Genomic DNA, 18387 nt, shown 5'->3' with positions numbered 1-18387 from the left:
CAGAGCCAGGGAAAGACCCCAAGACACAGTAAGCTTTGCAGAGGTCACCCTAGGCACCACTCAGCAGAGGGACGCCATCACCTGCCTCAGTTTCCCTTTTAGTCACTATCCTACATCGCTGCTTGGTTATGTCACTCCCTATTCAAAAACCTCCTCACTGCCCACGGAATAAGGTGCCAACTCCTAAATCTGGCCTTCGAGGCACTTTGACCATGGTCCCTGTCTTCACCAATTGCCCAAGTGTATCCCAAACACTCACAAGGTCCCATCATTCCCCTGAGAGCAATTAGTAATCAAGGCTAGAGGTCTGGATTACGCCCTCTGCCTGCGCTTTTCCTCCTGACCTTCTGTAGTCGGGAAACAACTTATCTATCTTTCAAGGCTCAGTTCGGATTTCACCTGTTCTGTGGATCAGAAGGAGAGACCCCTACCTGTGCTTGGTTAACTCTGTGTTTATCCTTCAGTGACAGCACAAATCACAGCCTGCATTCGCTACAGCTGGCTGTGTGTCTGCCTGTTGCCCCTCCTAGACTGGAAGCTCCCTGTTCTCCTCTGGATTCCCTTTGCCTCTGAGGTTGCATGTGTGCACCTGCATATGTCTAAGCAATCATCGTCTTAGAAGGTCGGCAGCTCGGGCAGTCACTGTACTCATTGATCATATATATATTTCCAACACTCGGCCAGGTCAGCCTGACTTGCTCGATCACGATTCTAGTAAAACTAGTGATGATCCCTGGGGAATGTGCAAACTCATATCAAATCTGATCCCAAATCAAAACTAGGACAGCTGATCTCATAGTACTGACGGAATGAAGATCTTTAGACTGAAAGTCCAAAGAAACTTTCCGGAGAGATCAAAATGATTTTCGTGACCCTCAAAGCCCACCTACTCTTGCACCAGACGCTAGGAGCAAGAAGCAGTGTTTTCTAAAGTCTGGAGAGGTTTTAAAGTCTCTGATGGGTTTGCAGATCACCTACCTGAGCTCTTCCGCCTCCTGCTCTGCTTTCAGCCGTGCGCGCTCAGCAATGATTTCATCACAGAGCACGTCGTAGGGTTTATCGAGATGGTGTTCACCCATCACCCAGACCCAGACTTCCTTATCAGCTCCTAGTTTCCAATGGACAGATTTGCCATTCTCTGCAAACAAAATAGAAGTTCAGATGGAACAGGTATCTCTAGACACAGATTAGGACATTCCCCATCACTCACGTATTTAGGGTCTTTGGAGAAAAAAGAAAAGAAAATATTAGACGAGGCTGAGTACCTCCAACCAGCTCAGGAATAAGAGGACTGTAGGAAGTATGCAGTGATGGCAGTGGTGACAGTGGTGACAGTGGTGGCAGCTGCAGGAGGATTTGTTTTAAAAACATGGGTGTGTTGGGCAGCGCCTGTGGCTCAGTGAGTAGGGCGCTGGCCCCATATGCCGAGGGTGGCGGGTTCAAACCCAGCCCCGGCCAAACTGCAACACCGGGCGTTGTTGCGGGCGCCTGTAGTCCCAGCTGCTCAGGAGGCTGAGGCAAGAGAATCGCTTAAGCCCATGAGTTGGAGGTTGCTGTGAGCTGTGTAAGGCCACGGCACTCTACCGAGGGCCATAAAGTGAGATTCTGTCTCTACAAAAAAAAAATAATAATAAAAAAAAAACATGGGTGTGGTCTTTGCACATGCCTAGCTTGTAAATGAAGGAATTGAGATGAGAAGAAAGTGTTTATTGTTTGTATTATTCTTTAGGGTAACAGAGCTAGCATGTGACTTTATAACCTCTTTGGTTGAAGAATCTCCCTGTAACCCAGAGCCACACAGCTACTTGAGGGCGTGGGGTTTCCCTCATCTTCACAGCTTCACTGATGGCTAAAAAGCATCATGCAATTTAAAGTTAGACCACCTTGGGCGGTGCCTGTGGCTCAGTAAGTAGGGCACTGGCCCCATATACTGAGGGTGGCCGGTTCAAACCTGGCCCCGGCCCAACTGCAATAAAATTAGACCAGCCTGAGTTCAAATCCTAGCCCTGCCACTTACTAGCTATGTGACTTGGAAAATTATGTAATCTCTTTAAGACTTCTTTTGCTCATCTGCAAAATGGAAATACTAAATCCGCTCTACAGGACTGCTGTGCAGAGTAGGCAGGCTATGTTGAGTGCTTCCCCGGCACCTGCCACGTAACAGGAGGTCAACAGAGGCTAACTGCTGGCATAGCTGCCCTATTACTTACTTATATGGCTGCCTCAGATTCGCACCAGCTTGTGAGAAGATAATACCACCAGGTAGTGTGATACTTGGTGAAGCCACTTAAATAACCCTTGTTTACAATTGGTCTCACAGGTTGGATTACACTCTAGTGCTCCTGAGATGCAGGCACACGGGTCATGCTCTCTGAAACCCAGGGCAGGTGCAGGACGCCCAGGAGAGGCCAAGAGGGTCAGTCTCTGATATGTCAGACCTACTCAGGGCCACCATGGTCCAAAGTCACCTGAGTAGGGAGTGTGCCGGGCCATGCTTTGAGAGTGAGACAGCCACACAGAGGTCTCTTGTCTTCTTACACTAAGTAGAAGACGGATTCCAATTACATGGTCTTCCGGCCAGTGCACTGTTGACCTTGTTCACACTGTGCCCTCTGGATACACGACAAAAGTGGCTGCTCAAAGCCAGGCTCCTGCTTCTGTTCCTCTCAGAGCAATGGACACTTCTGCAGCAGCATAATCAAGTTCTGGGCGGGGACACTGGGATGTGGGGAGGAAAACAGTCTCACGGTCTGCACCGCAAAGGGAGCTAAAGTCACTGTCTCACCAGCGGAGAAACAGCGAGAATGTCCCCCTGGTGAGGAGAGGAGGCTGCAGGCCAGTATGCCCGAGTGGCTGGGTCCCAGTGCAGCCTTGGCGAGCCCTCGCTCTGCTCCAGGCCATGCCAAATGGTTCATTAACTTCAGAAAGCTGTCATACCCCATAAAACTCCCTTTATTACATCCCCTCGGGGCACCTAATAATATTTTTAGTATGTCCATCTCTCAGCCTTCAGCTAAGTGCTCGCTAACAATTTTTGTTTTTATTTTCTGACAGCAGAAGGAAGACACGCAGAGAGGAGAGTGGCCAGGGGAGGGGAGGAAGGGGGCAGAGATCTCAGCGGCCCAGCCGGGGCAGCCCAGGGCACAGTCCCCAGGGAGCAGCGCAGGCTCTGGGAGGCGCAGGGAAGAGAAATCCTGGGAGCGCTTGTGAACGGAGCGCAGAGCTTAGAAACTGGAAGGAGAGACAAAAGCAAAAGACAGAACCGGAGGTCTGGGAAACGGGAAAGGAGGGGAGGAGTGAAAGCGTGGCTCTCGGGCCGGAGGAGAGAGAACGAGAGCCACACGTCAGACTTAGCCGGATGCTCAGGAACGGGCTCTTGGCAGACGCAGACCGGCACTGACTGTGACCTCTGTCCTAACTACTCCTGACCTCTGAGAGCCTTGCCTTGGGGGTCAGAAATCAACGATACTAGGGCAGCTTCTGGTGGCTCCGCACGGCTCCCTGACGTTGGGGAGGGTGGGGAAGCTGGTCTAGCATAGGCGGTGTGAGCTCTGACACCCTCAGCTTCACACTCAGATGAGGCAGTGACCATCAGGCCCCTCACTGTGGTTCATGTGATGCGGTGGCAACTGAGTTTCTACTATGAACAAGGTGTGGAGCCAGACGCTGCAGGTGACACCAGGGTGAAAGAGATGGGCCCCTTCTCTCGCAAGTAACCTAGAGTCTCTGAAAGAGCGAGGCTTAGTTATCTAATGAATTCCGTCCACATCTACCATGTGCCAGACAAGACAATTCCGTTCCTGACTTCAGAGAGCCGACATTCTGGTTGTAGGAGGCAGAGAAGGAACAATTAATTGATTATAAAATACGGCTTGGAAATGGGGGAGGTGGGTGGTGGTAAAGGATGCTATGGGAATGCTTAAGAAGAAGAAATAACCTACTTTGGCCTCTGGAGATCCTGGGGGACACACATGATAATCACAATTGATTTTCCATTAAGTTCAGTGGGGATTCAGAGCCTGGAGAAATTGCTTTGGAAAGTTGGAGAAAAAAATTTTTTTTAAGTTTGTTGTGTTGCATATTAAAGGATGGGTATGGAATTTAGACAGAGAGCGGGGATGGGTTTGAAGCTGGACGTAAAGAACAGTGTGACCAAAGACCAGAGACGGGGAGCAACATAGGGTTCTGGGGAACAGGGCTGCAGGGGCTCGGCCAGAGCCCAGCAGTGCACTGGAAGCCAACCAGACCTGCCTGGCAGAGGCCGAAGCCCAGGCAGGGACCAGAGTGCCCCATGGCACAGGCCCACACCCCTGGCTAAGAGATGTCAGTGTAGGCCCTGGCCCTGGCTGTTGAGCCAGAAAGCTGTATTAAAATCCTAGTTTTCCACTACACACATGACCTATGCAGACATCACTTTACATTTCAGACCTAAATTTTCTCTGTAATAAACAGACATGCTGAAGTCCCACCTTACACGACAAATGCTCAGATAGTCCCATGTTCTTTATCCACCTGAGTGGCAGTGAGGAGCCCAGGGATATCCGGAATAGGTAGTATAAGGTCAGGAGAGTGATCTGGGAAGCTCCACTGGACAGAACCAGGTGAGGGGGACCAGAGTGGTAAGTCAGGGCAAGGATGGGAACAGACTTGGGGTAGAAGGGCCAGGCATGCAGTGGCCAGGTCCTACATCGGGCAGCGCTGTAGTGAGGGGCAGTGTTTAAAAAGACAGGCAGCTGAATACAAGGACAGGCTCAAAGATGACATGAAAAATTTGAAACCCGCTCACTGGGAAGATAGCGGGGTGATGGGCAGAGACAGTGACATGAAGAAATAAATGCGTTTGAGGAGTAAGATAAGGAGCTGATTTGGAAACGCAGAATCAATTATTTTTCATTTTGCTAGAACTTCTCCATGGAGATTTTTTTCCATAGACCCCTGGACTACAGGACTAGAGTTCAGAAGTGAGGTTGAGCTTGGCAGTGTGGGTTTGGGAATCACTTCACAGACGTCATAGCTGAAGCCACTGGTGCAGAGAAGTTCACGAGGCCAAGAAGAGACGGGAGGGACAGGAGAGACCTGATTGACAAAAGATAAATGAAAAAAGAAGATTGTGATGGCCAAGATAACTAAATCAAGGGAGAGGGCTCTGCAGAGAGAATGCGCCGGGAATCAGAGGCATGAAGTGCTGCTGGGATGACAGCAAGGACGACGCAGACCGAGGAGGCCCCCAGGCCTCAGATTCCAGAGGGAGTCACCTTAGGGAGATGCACAGGGGACAGGTGCCAAAGGTGAAAGGTAACGATGATGAAAACCGCAGCAGACAGTGAGTGTGTGCTCTGGAGGAGTTTTATTTGTGAAAAAGAAAAAGAGGATTCAGTCATTAGTTCTGCTTTTATTGAGTGTCTGCTACATTCCTGGCACTGCTCCATGGGTCGAAGTGACAGGTGGAGCAAGTGGAGAGCTCAGATGGTTGACAGGCGCCTTATCACAGGGAAATGTGGCCAGGCTTTACAACTGGGTTGTTGGAACGGGCACAGTAAGGACACCAGGATCAAGCCAGGAGAATGAATGACGGACAGACAAGAGGTGCAGAGTATGGGTAAAAAATAAAGTGTTGACAAGAGATGAGAAAACCCCAGCCTGGTAAGAGAAAAATACAAAACAGAGACACAGAGAGCCACATTTCTCCCCCTGATGGGCCAACTTATGGTAAAGATACAAACTCGAGGAACCCCATGGGGGCACCCACCATATCCGTCATACAGTCCAGGCATTCCAGATTTTCTATCAGCTTCACCTTGAACTTGTATGCGCTCTGTAATGAGAGGACGGCAAGGGCGGGCCCTTTGTTCTGTGCTGCCATTTAATTGTAAGTTTTCCTTCCCAGTCCTGGAATCATGTCTGTACTCTGCCGCACGGTTCACATTTGCTATCTTAGGGATTCTTGAAAAGTTCTAAAACCAACATTTGTAGAAAACTGGGTTAGTCCTGCTCAGTACTGCATGACAAAAAACTGTTGAATAGATACACGGCAGGTCCAGCAGAGGTGCGGGAAGGAAAGAGATGAGTGGGTCATCTCAGGCGTCGGGAACATCTGTGCTTCGGGGAGTCAGCACCTGGTCTCTGCCCAGTGGGATCCAACCCAGAAGGGCAACCACAGTAAGGGATGGGCGTGTGAGTGCGGGAGTAGGCGTGAGCACACATGCGTGGTGAGGGCAGAGCTGTGTACTCCATCTCCACCAAGACAAGACCAAGGACGGAGCCAACAGAAGCTAGAAGAGAACCAACGCCAAGGGTTTCCCATGATGGCCTGGGACAGTGCTAATGACTTCACATATTAACCACAATGGGGTCTCACCAGGCCTAATAAAAGCAGGTGCTACTAACACCAAGGGTAATTAACAGACTTCCATGAACTGTGGCCGCGTTGTCCCCAAGTTCTATCTCCCTCCTTCTAGCCTCTTCTAAGATATCCCACTACCCTCCCCCAACTGATTCAGGATCCAGAAGATGGGCCCTCAGGGCTCTAGTGCTACGGGCTGGTCCCTTCTGACTGGGTGAGGCCTGTGCCCTATCTGTCATTAAGTGTCACCTGGGCTGTTACATACCATATGTCATGATGAGAAAAACTGAGGCTCAGGAAGTTAAGTAGCCTGCCCAAGATCACAGCACTAGTGAATACTAAGACAAGAATTTAAAACCCATCTGTGAGACTGCAAAGCCTATATTCCAGGCAGCCTTATGCGTGACCCAAACCAAAACACTTCTGAGAGTTAAAAGGGAACAGGCCAAAAGGGATTTCAGGGTAACAAACATAAACTGATCCCTGCCAGGCAAGTGCAGGTATACAGTCACCACCACAGCCTTTCCTGTCCCCACAGAGGTTGGGTATGAAAAGGCTAAGTCCATGGGCCGCACCTGTGGCTCAGTCGGTAAGGCGCCGGCCCCATATACTGAGGGTGGCGGGTTCAAACCCGGCCCCGGCCGAACTGCAACCAAAAAATAGCCGGGCGTTGTGGCGGGCGCTTGTAGTCCCAGCTACTCGGGAGGCTGAGGCAGGAGAATCACTTAAGCCCAGGAGTTGGAGGTTGCTGTGTGCTGTGTGATGCCACGGCACTCTACCGAGGGCCATAAAGTGAGACTCTGTCTCTACAAAAAAGAAAAGGCTAAGTCCAGCCCATTTAATGAAGGCCAAGGCCGATTTCTATCAGGACTTCCTGAAATTATGTACAACTGTTGCTTTCCCCATTATTTGCTATATTTGTTAACCTGGGTATCAATCCTGGAGTTATATTTATGCTTATTTTAGAGATAAAAGGATAGCTGGGGGCCAGCACTGTATCACAGTTCTAGAAAGGAGGAGAACAGAGCTGGGGGTGTATAGAAAAGAATGTCAGTCAGAAAAGTAGATGGAAACACCAAACTAGAGAGGAGACCCCTGGAGCCCTGGGGCCCAGGGAAGGCAAGAGGGACATATGGCTCAGTCATTACTCATAAAATGGCACTCCCCATGCAGCTAAGATGCTGAGCCCAGCTGAATCATAAAAAGCACAGAGTTAGGGAGACAGACGTTAAGGCAGGAGGAGAAGAGGGGTCAGGACACAGAGTTGTGCTGGACCCGACTTCGAATTCTGGTTCCACCACTCATACAAATTACACCCTAAGTGTGTTTCTTTATTGATAAGAATAAGAGAGACAAAGTTGACCTCACAGGAGTCTTGGGAGGATTCAATGAAATAATACAAATGCAATACTTATGCCTGGCGCCTACTTACAGACACCACCCTGGTAGGGGAAAAGCCCCACAGAACACAACAGATGGAGAAGAATCTATGGGATTCAGTGGGCAGGTGGGTGGGGAGGGTCGGTGGTAACTGGCTGGCTCCCACCCGTCTCGCTTCAGCGACCAGAGACAGAGCATGACAGGGAATGACAGGCAGGATGACCAGAGTGTGCTGGGGACAGCTGGGGTGACACTGAGGAATTTGGTTTTGCACCAGACTTGTAGGGCTCAGCAGTCTTCTGAGCAGACAAGACTGATGCTCAGAGGAGAGGGCTGGCTTGGCAATGTGGATTTCAGGTCATGGCCTTATAGATGGCATTTGAGCTTTAAAGACCAAAGGGTTGCTCCAGAGAGCTAATACAGACCCTTAACCTTAAGCTAGGATCTGTGAATCCCTGGGCATCTATAGACTTCAGGGAGTCTGCGAACGTTCTGAGGTTATAGCCAGAATGCACCTGTGTGCAGGGTCCTTGGTCCAAACGTTCAGTAAATTTTCAAAGGAGCCTGTGAAATGAGCTCGTCTCTACCCAGCCCCATCTCAGAGTTACAGACCACCAGTGTAGTGACGTACCTCCAGGGGAACACAGATATTCAGGGGATCAGGCAGAGATTAAAAAAAAAAAAACCAGGGAAAAATCAAAGACCCACACATGAATACAGACTCTGAGACACAACTCTCACTTTAGTCAGATGCAGCTGAGGATTCAACTGAAGTAACTGAACTTGGCAGGGGAGGTGGCTGCCGTCCACTGCAGCAGTGTGTTCCCGAGAGGAATGACACGCCTCCAGTGCCACAGCCATGGCTTTATCATTATTTCATGAAGGAACTTGCCGATTTGGTAACCACCAAAGCCCAGCAAGCAAATGTTTACAAATCTAAGTCTGGTTCAAGGGCACACAGGAGCCCCCCAACTAGTGTGGGAAACCCTCTGCTAAGGGAAAGTATCTTCTGTCTGTGTTGCCAAATAAAATTACACAGAAAACAAGCTCCACAGAAGATCTCCAGGGCAAGCATACGTTTTAGATGTGCGCAAGCTGCCTTTGAACATCAGTAACTGTCATTCAGCTCCAGTTAAGCTCAACACGTAGGGTATGTTAACAGTGCTTGGAAGAACCAGACTCAGGGTCAATGCCGGCTCTATTGCTTACTAGCTGCTGCACTGGCAAGTTAATGAACGTCCTGAGCTCTACTGTCTTCTATAAAATGTGAATAGCAATTCCTGTTCCAGGCTTCACTGTGATTATTTATTGAGACAATATATTTAAGTGTTTGGCTCAGGGTCAACTTAATAAATGCTGGCTGGTGCTATTAGAGTCTGGAGCATCAGCACTGTGCAAATGTGAGCCACATCCCCAATTTTACAACTTTTCTAGTAGACACATTTAACACATTAAAAGAAACAGGTGAAACTAAGTTTAATAATATAGTTTACACAAGATACCCAAGATATTAGCATTTCCATGCATAATGGATAAGTGGTTATTAATTGTATTTTCCTTCTACCAATGGTTCTGAAATCCAGCACCCCTCAGTTCAGACTGGCCCCATCTCGTGTGCTCAGCAGCCTCATGTGGTTAGAGGCTACTGGATGACACAGCTCTGGACCTCTAGTTCACCCTAAAAAGCAGAGGAGTTCTATAATTACCTCCCTAAGAATCACATTGTCCTCACTACAAAAGCCAGAAAGGACCTTCTGCTGTATTTCTGGGTTCAATCCATACTTCTGATTATTTTTTAGCTTCTCCTGCTTCATCCTTCACATCACTAAAAAGGTCGATAAGGTGGATACATACCACACAACTGTCATAGAAAGCAGGAAAGCAGAGCTGGGGAACTTTTCTAGTAGACACATTTAACACACATCCTAGGCCTGGCACATACTTACAGACACCACCGTGGTAGGGAAAAGCCCCACAGAACAGGACAGATGGAGAAGAATCTATAGGATTCAGTGGCCAGGTGGGTGGGTAGGGTCAGTGGTAACCAGGTGGCTCCCACGGGTCTCACTTCAGTGACCAGAGACAGAGCATGACAGGGAATGAGAGGCAGGATGACCAGAATGTGCTGGGGACAGCTGGGGTTACACTGAAGAATTTGGTTTTGCACCAGACTTGCAGGGCTCAGCCGTCTTCTGAGCAGACAAGACTGATGGTCAGGGGAGAGGGCTGGCTTAGCCATATGGGTTTCAGGGTCATGGCCTTATAGGTAACATTTGAATTTTATAGACAAAGGCGCCACCCACTCAACATAGTGGTGTGTCTGTGTAGAGAAAAAAGATTGGTTAACAACGACAGAACTTCTAAGGGCTGAGCTACAGGGTGCATAGGAACAGAGGTGAACCTAAGGTACACTGAATGAAAGGATGGCCTCCAAAGCCACAGATTCTTTAGCCCCCTTTAGGCCACTACCACCCATAGGAGGATGGGCCGACACACACAGTGAGATCTCAGCCCATAAGGCCCATGCGCTTAGTAGAACTGCCGTACAGACAGCACTTTGGGGCAGCACCAGCCAAGACCACATTGCCTTGGACTGTCTGCAGCTTTATCATCAAAGACAGAGCAGGATGAAAGACAGAGAGATACTGTGATTTCAGGGGAAGTGGGAGAAACCTTTTCCGTAGCCAGAAGAGGAACTCATTTAAAGCAATACATGTTTTTCCAAGTGACATATGTTTCTCCAAGTGTTAAATTTAAGGGGATAATAACTTTTTGACATGAAATATTAATAAAACTTTTGTGTGTGTATTGACACACTTTTCTCATGCCCATGTAACTAATTAAAGCAATATAGGGTTTCTGAGAGTTGGATTCAAAACTCTACAAGAGAAAAAGTGTAGCAAAGAAAATGAAATGATCATCTTAAGCCATCACAAGGAGACCAGTTCGGCAAACATGAGAAGCCCAAAGTCTTAACAAAGAATCTGGGCCGTTGACTTCAGGGGCAAGAGCCCTTCAGCTCGTCCACAACATATCATGTTCACAGTGAACTTGGAGCCCACAAGAACCAGTTATATCTCATAAACTCTGACTACAGAGTGCAAGGAGGTACTTAGACCAACTCAGAAAAGAAAAAGGTTATGCTTCAGTTTGTACGTGTTACTTGTTGAAGCAAAAACAGTAACAGTACGGAATAATGTGAAATCCAACAGATGTGGGCGTCTACTTATGGGGTAGCTTTGCATATATTATTTCTTTACCTACAGAAGAGGACAGTTAATACTGGCTTTGTGGAAATGTTGCCAACATTAGACATAATGTATTTAATAGTGCTTCACAAGTGAAACAGCAAGGATTTAATAAACAGCTGTTACTAATAATAGTAAAAAGTGAGATACTTACATTCTTTTCCTTATCATAAAGACTTCATTGAACAAAGTTTTAATAAAATGCAGCATAAAACCCACTAAACTGACTTCCTTTTTAAATCTGTACATATACCAAATATGCAAGCAAGATTCATTTTTTTTTTTTTTTGAGATATAGTTTCACTATGTCCCCCTTGGTAGAGGGCCGTGGTATCACAGCTCACAGCAACCTCAAACTCCTGGGCTTAAGCGATTCTCTTGCCTCAGCCTCCCAAGTAGCTGGGACTACAGGTGCCTACAACAATGCCCGGCTATGTTTTGTTGCACTTGTCGTTGTTGTTTAGCAGGCCCAGGCTGGGTTCGAACCTGCCTGCCTCAGTGTATGTGGCTGGTGCCCTAACCACTGAGCTATAAGCACTGAGCCAAGATTCATTTTCTTAACCTTTGAAACCCCAAATGATTTTTATTCCCATGGTTAATGAAAAAATGAGAAAAAAATTGGTCTTGAGTGCCTCTGCAAGTGGCATTAAAAACCGTGTTGTTTTGTATTTTAACAACTTAAGTATTCGTCTATGACGGATTTTGTGGGGAGATGGTTAGAGAGGCAGGTGTGGTAGTGGAGGGGGAGTTTAACGTTACTCTCCTGCACCTGTATGTGGCTATGCTTTAAGTCTTAAAGTACAAATAATCCCTCCCCTTTGGTCTCCAAAGAACCCTCTCAAACTACCAGGAATTGCTTCAGTCATGAAGAAGTCACATTTGATCAAAAAAAAGTCTTATAATTTTTTTCTTTATACCAGTTCCTTACATTTTAAGAGGGATCATGTCTTAAAGCTAATTCAAAGAAAAGTCCCTTCAGATCCAAGAAATGCAAATTCAAGTGCTATAAAGACACTGATACAAGGACTTCATGTTCCAGTAGTAGGATACTAGGAATCTGTAATAGTGGCGGGGGATGAAAACCTTGCTTAATGTCTCTCAAATCAAATCCCATCAGTGACTTTTCAGCTTAAGGTCAGTCTTATTTCAAGTAAGAGATTTGCATACAGCTAGCAGTGAACGCTCTGAGTGTGTGTGTGTGCAGACTTCAAGTTGATAAGCTGCAGCATTAGAATCTCAGTAACTTTTAGGACTCTTGGTACCTGCTCTGCTTGGGACTAGTGTGAAATTGTTCAAGAAGCTGGGAGCTATCTACCAACATTCACAGAAGAACAGGCCTAAGTTTACCTTTCTTTGGTCTGGATTTCACTGGCAAGGACTCCTTTCTTTCCATGGCTGCTTCTCTTTCTTTCCATCGCCGGATCTGTTCCTCTCTCATCTTGAAGAACAGGATCTGTTTCTGTTCTTCACTGAGCTCTGCCAGAAGATCAGGATCTATGTACATCTCGGATAGTATCTGTTTCAGCATCTTTGGAGTCTTTTACAACTGTGGCAAAAGTTCCTGAAAATGGCCTCCAAGTGTGCCTTGGCTGGCTCTGGGGTGTGCCCGCTGACCTTCCCGAAGGCTCACACACCCAGCTGACCGGCTCACACACTCAGCAAACTGGCTCCTGAGACCTGGCACCAAATATCCCGTTCAAAATGCCACTCACCAAACCTGTAAAGAGCAACAATCCCAAGTTAGGCAGTGTTAAAATGTGTGGCCACGGGCAAGGACAGGGTTATATATAAGACTTAAAGGAAATGCAGTATTATTTTTCCTTTCAGGGGAAAAGAGAAGGAGGAACGCTGAGACACCCTTTGTTAAGAGTTTGTGTAACCTCTATCCTGTAACTCCCAAAGATACATTTTCAAAAAAAACAAAACAAACAAACAAAAAGACAAACCAAACTCTTAACTTTGCACAGGTCAATCTCAGGGAAACTAAAAACCAAACAGAGATTTGGTCTCCTTCCAACTAAGCAAACTTTATTACCACAGAGCCTAAGAAACCACCAACTGGTAGGCTGGAAAAAGGAAGAAAAAAAAAAGTCACAGGAAGAAAATAAAAGCCTCTCTCCGAACAACCTGTTGCAAAAGAAAATACCATTTTTGAGACTGCACAGAGTTATTCACCCTACACCAAACTAAAACAAAGTCACACTCAAGGAAGAAGAAAAAAGAAACTCCGATGCAAATTTTATATTTTCCTTTACAAGTGGCACTAAATAAACGTAATTACTGTACTTTCATCTTCGCAAAAGGATGGTGTAATTTCCAGACAACCTCTAATGGAGCCATGAATTTGGTACAGATGAAGAAGAGAACATTCACGTACATTCTAGAAGGTCACCAGGTTTTAGGTGTACCTTTTCCAGATAAGCTAATTTCATAACATCTAAATTTACAGACCAGATAAACTAGGGGCGGGGGGTGGGGGAGGAATGAAGAGGTCACCAGGCTCCTAACAAAGGCTCCTTGATTTATAAAAGTTTACTAAAGGGCTCCTTGAAAAAGAAGCCATGAACTTGGGTTTGCACAGAGGATTCACAGAGATTCGGCAGCACCTGCCAATTCCACTAAAGTTTCATTCTACCTTACGCATTTCTATTTAGTTGATTTCAAAAAAAAAATCTTCATACTTTTACAATCAAAAAAAATTATGCATATATTTCCATTCTGGGTAGAAAAAAGAAAACTTGGTCTCCATGTAATAAGACATACAGAATCTTACTTACTATGAAAATTGACCAACGTTTTGGCGCTTACAGTACCAAGCCTAGGTCTCTCCACCTGCCATGTCCTCCCAAATATCTTGCTTCTCTGTACTAAGTTCAAACACTCTTACACTTCAGTCTACTCATTTAGCCTTACCATAGCCACAAATCTTTGCACTCCTCTTATTTCATTTACCTTGTCATTCATACAGCTAAGTTTTTAAAGCTCCTCTCACCGCCTGGGGTCCCCTTCATCTTTCCCCTTGCAAAGCTGCTTCCTAACTTACACCAGTCCTTTGACACAAACACACTCACCAGCCAGGGTACCACAGCCTGGCTGCATACACAGCACTTAGATCCACTGACCTTTCATTATGTAGCTGGGGCCTTTGTTGAAGCTCCAACCATTCTTACTAACTGCAACCTCTAATCATTCTCAGCATTCAACTACCAGAATTCGAACAGAACAAAATATTAAGAGAACATGTAAAAAGAAGGAAAAGCAGTGTCATTGACCCTAACTCACAAGGGCATGCCCCTCCTGGGCCCCCTTGCTGACTTAGTCTTTTGCTTCGAGTTGACCCTCAAAGGCTTTCACAGCCGCAAAACTGATGTCTTGTGATGAGTTCTTGACTTTTGGATTCTAACAGATTCTCAACTGGTGGAGCCAGTTAAACCCACAGGCTCCAAGATAAAGTGGTCAGAAAACAAAGGGAACGGCTCCTTGCTAGCCCAGGCACTTTTCATGACTGCAATGGTTAAATTCACAAAAATAAAACACGGCAGAAAATGAGCTGCTCAGTGAGGTTTGTTCTACTCTGTACCTGTTTTGAATGAGGTGAATCCTATGAAAGGGCAGGGGAGCCTAAAAACCAAAACCCTGAAAGTGTCAAAGTCACATTCCTCCTGTCCCCCACCCAGAACACTCCTGATAGCAGAGCTAACACTCACCGTGCCAGGCACTGCCTTAAGCATTTCACGTGCATGAACTCACTTCATATTTACAAAAACCCTTTGAGTTCAGTCCATCGCTGTGCCCATTTCACAGATTAAGAAGACTGAGCACATCAAGTCCTGCAGCCAGAAGGCGGCATGGCCGGGCAGTTTGGCTGTACTTCTGGTCTGCTGTATTCCACAACACAGAAGCCTTTATGCAAGTTTATTCGCAAGCCCAGAAATCAGAACTTTAGGATGTGATGCCATGTGTGGAATTTCTGTATGAAGGCCAGCAAATTCCTAAGGCCGCAGCCTTTCTGTTGCCTCAGGAATCTGTAGATAAGCTTAGCGGAGGCCAGGTGTTGAAAACTCCACCTGGGAAGGACGGAGAGGAAGTGACTCTGCGCTGGCCCAGGCCTGGACGTTGTCTACTTTATTCACAGGGACTTCCCTCAGCCGCTTTCCCCTTAGTCATCAGCTTTGTCCCCACGATTTCCCCATCCGAGCCACTACTAGGAGCAGCATCCACAGTACACGAGTGAAGAATTTCACGGCAACTGTGATGAAACGCTCAAGCTATTTCCGTTTTAATTTTGCTTTGTTTGGCCTTTTGGAGCCAACATGGGTTTCTGACACTAAAGTGGTCAGTCCTGAAGGAAAGACAGTGGCCTCAGAGAATACATGGGGGACCTGACCGATAACTACTTGTGGTCAGCTGTTGACGATGGGGGCCATTCTGAGGCTATGAATTAACTCTTCCCCCACCCCGTAACCCCACCCCAGACTTTAAGAGGCGCGCTCAAGCACAGCTCAGCACTCCGGGACAAGGGGCAGGGACTCCCAGGGACTCCTGACGCCCAGCTCCGCCTCTCACGAGCTGCGATTCTTGGGTGCACTTCACTGCCTGGACTCAGTTTCCCCATCTGTGAAGCCAGGGCCAGTGCAGTCTGTGAAGCTGGGTGATCTGTGACCCACGCAATAGAATCTAACCTGAAGTTTAGAAGCAGAGCCAGCGAAGATGCAACAGAAATGAGGAAATTAACCAACCAGGGTTTTTCCCACTTTGACTCGGTGACAGGGCAAATAATCCCTGCTACTTCAAACCCCAGGGAATGGCTTTTCCCAAATTCAAGTGCGGCAAACTTCCAGGCATTCAAAGTACTATAAACGAAAGCCTCTACTAACTCAGTTTTCTACTAGCACAGCACCTTTCTTGAGAGCAAAACAACTCACACCTGCTATTTGTCCCAAAAACCAATTTCTACAGGGTCATAGGATCAGTTACATTTTCCACATACCATAGATTTGGCCTGATCCTCAGGACTTCCACAACTACTGCTCTACAATTGTGGTTTTAATTTTACATTTTAAAAAGTTATCTTTAATTCTACATTTTAAAAAGTTGTCTCTTTTTGCGGTGGTGGGGGTGCCTGTGGCTCAAAGGAGTAGGGCACTGGCCCCATATGCCGGAGGGGGCAGGTTCAAACCCAGCCCCAGCCAAAACCTGAAAAAAAAAAAAAAAAGTTGTCTCTTTTTGAAGGAGACCTAAAAAAAATGTTTTTTAAAGAACCTGAGAGGCTTGGCGCCTGTGGCTCAAGTGGCAAAGGCGCCAGCCACATACACCTGAGCTGGTGGGTTCGAATTCAGCCCAGGCCTGCCAAACAACAATGATGGCTGCAACCAAAAAATAGCTGGGCGTTGTGGCAGGCGCCTGTAGTCCCAGCTACTTGGGAGGCTGAGGCAGGAGAATCGCTTAAGCCCAAGAGTTGGGAGGTTGCTGTGAGCTGTGATGCCATAGCACTGTACCCAGGGCGACAGCTTGAGGCTCTGTCTCAAAAAACAAATAAAAAAGAAAGAAAGAAAAAGAACCTGAGATATAGCCTAAATCATACAAATATTGTGGTATAGCCAGTATAACTGTTAACAACAGTTTGAAGTCTTAAAACAAGCGAGCTGTTTTCTAACGTCTAGATATTCAACTTTACCTTATTAATCTGTCTGCAAAAGGGTTGTTTCTGAGGCCAAAATGAATTACCAGAGATGACAGCAATTTGGCAAGTTTTATAAAAATATGATACTCTTCAGAAATTTGAGGAGTCTGTACACTGGATTTGCCTAGAAAATTCCACTCAAGCCATATATACATTTCACTTATTCACTTTTTGAAAATCATTGTATTCAAGTCGTTTGCCTTAAACAAGCAATCAAATAAAAGCCTTTGGGGAGGAGAGGAGACTCTCTTTAGAAGGAGGGGCCCCTCTTGGTCCTTCCCTGAGACACCGGGAAGGGACAGCTCTGAGGAAACCTACAAACCGCCTGGACGCCACGGCCAGAAGTGCCCACTTGGTTGAGGAAGGTCATCGCCCGCTGAGGACACCAGCTGGACCAGCGTTCCAGCGGCTGCCCGAGCCCACCGCGCCCCGACCCCATGTGGGGTACGACACGCGCCAGCCCGTTTCCCGGGGGGCTCCTTCTGAAGTCTCGGGGCGCGGGAGGGCCACATGGTCCTGTCCCGCGCGTGTGCGGTCGCCGCTCGGGCGCGGGGGCGTCCGCGAGGTCCCATGGCCGCAGGAGGCTGAGCTGGCCGGGGATCGCAGGGCGCCAGGGCTGTATTCTGTGTCCCCAGAAACTCCAGCCCCGCCCCAGACCCTCCCGCCGCCGCCTCGGCTACTCACTGGTTTCCCCGCGCGCCGCCGGCGTGCGCCCTCCCCTCGGCCGGGATCCCAGAGCTTCCCCGAAGGACTCACTGGTCCCCGCGATCCTCCCCCTTGGGGCGGCCCCCGCCACTACCCCAAGGCCCTGGTTCCCGGGGGGCAGCCGCTCACCCAGCCGGCGGCTCCAGACACCGTACACCCGACACCGGACACCGGCCGCGCGCGCGCCACCGCCGCCGCGCTCGCCGGCTCTGCGGGCACCTGAGCCCGCCCCGGGCGCGACGGAGGGGCCGGAGGGAGGGGCCTTGCTCCCGCCTCCCGGCCCGCGCCTCCCACTCTCCCAGCCCTCACACCCTCCTCTCTCGATCGCCCCCTACCCCCAGCACCTACCTGGGCAGGGTGACCCGAGCGCCAGCCACGTCCAGTCGCGCCACCGGCGGCTGTCGGGAAAGCGAGGGAGGACAGGACAGAGGCGGCCTCCGCGGCGCAGGCAGCTGGACGAACTGGGGCCACGACGGCAAACACCCCGCAGCCCGCCCCGCCTCGCCCACATGCCGGGGTGACTGGCTGGGCGCTCGCTCGCGGCCCCACCCGGGCGCCTTGACACTCTCCAGGGCCACTCGTCCGCGAGTCTGGGCCTCCTGGGCACCTCGACCTGCTTCCCTCCACTCTGGGCTAATGGGAGCGGGGTGTGCAGCCTGCGGTGGCGGCCCCGCTGCCCCCGGGGCCCGAGGGACGTATTCACCAAGGGCCAGGAGCAGGCCCCTTCCACGCACCGCCGCTGGGGGCTCCTTACGAGGAGGAGTCCGCGGAGGTGGCTAGGCCCTTCCCGGGTAACCACCCCAAACCGGGTCTCCTCCAGCGTCTCTAGAGCTTTCTTTTGCTGACATTAAGTAAATATCAAACTCTGGGGCATTTATCAGCACAGGTGCGGCTTTGCGTACAAAGGCTGGGAAGATAGAGACGCAAAACAGACACGGGTAATAAAGGAAAGAAACACGGAGGAAAGGAATGACAGGAAAGGAATCTGGTGAACCGCAGCAGGAACAGGTTGGGAGGTGCCTGAGGAC

The 18387-nt window shown here is 48.5% G+C and overlaps 1 protein-coding gene across 1 annotated transcript in view; it reads right to left on the bottom strand.

The window, feature by feature from the left end:
• Nucleotides 1-17594, bottom strand: part of SH2D4A (SH2 domain containing 4A) — a 53064-nt gene extending 35470 nt beyond the window's left edge. Inside the window, exons 1-3 of the mRNA XM_053578755.1 lie at nucleotides 17489-17594; nucleotides 12319-12688; nucleotides 979-1138 (exon numbers count right to left, since the gene is read on the bottom strand). Of these exons, the coding sequence (XP_053434730.1) occupies nucleotides 979-1138; nucleotides 12319-12499 (341 nt within the window). The 5' untranslated portion in view covers nucleotides 12500-12688; nucleotides 17489-17594. The remainder of the gene's footprint in view (nucleotides 1-978; nucleotides 1139-12318; nucleotides 12689-17488) is intronic.
• Nucleotides 17595-18387: the final 793 nt, after the last annotated feature.

This window comes from Nycticebus coucang, chromosome 24, assembly GCF_027406575.1.
Source record: "Nycticebus coucang isolate mNycCou1 chromosome 24, mNycCou1.pri, whole genome shotgun sequence".
Taxonomy (NCBI): Eukaryota; Metazoa; Chordata; class Mammalia; order Primates; family Lorisidae; genus Nycticebus; species Nycticebus coucang.
Note: the sequence above shows the minus strand (reverse complement) of the source record. Positions and strands in the feature narration are given on the sequence as shown.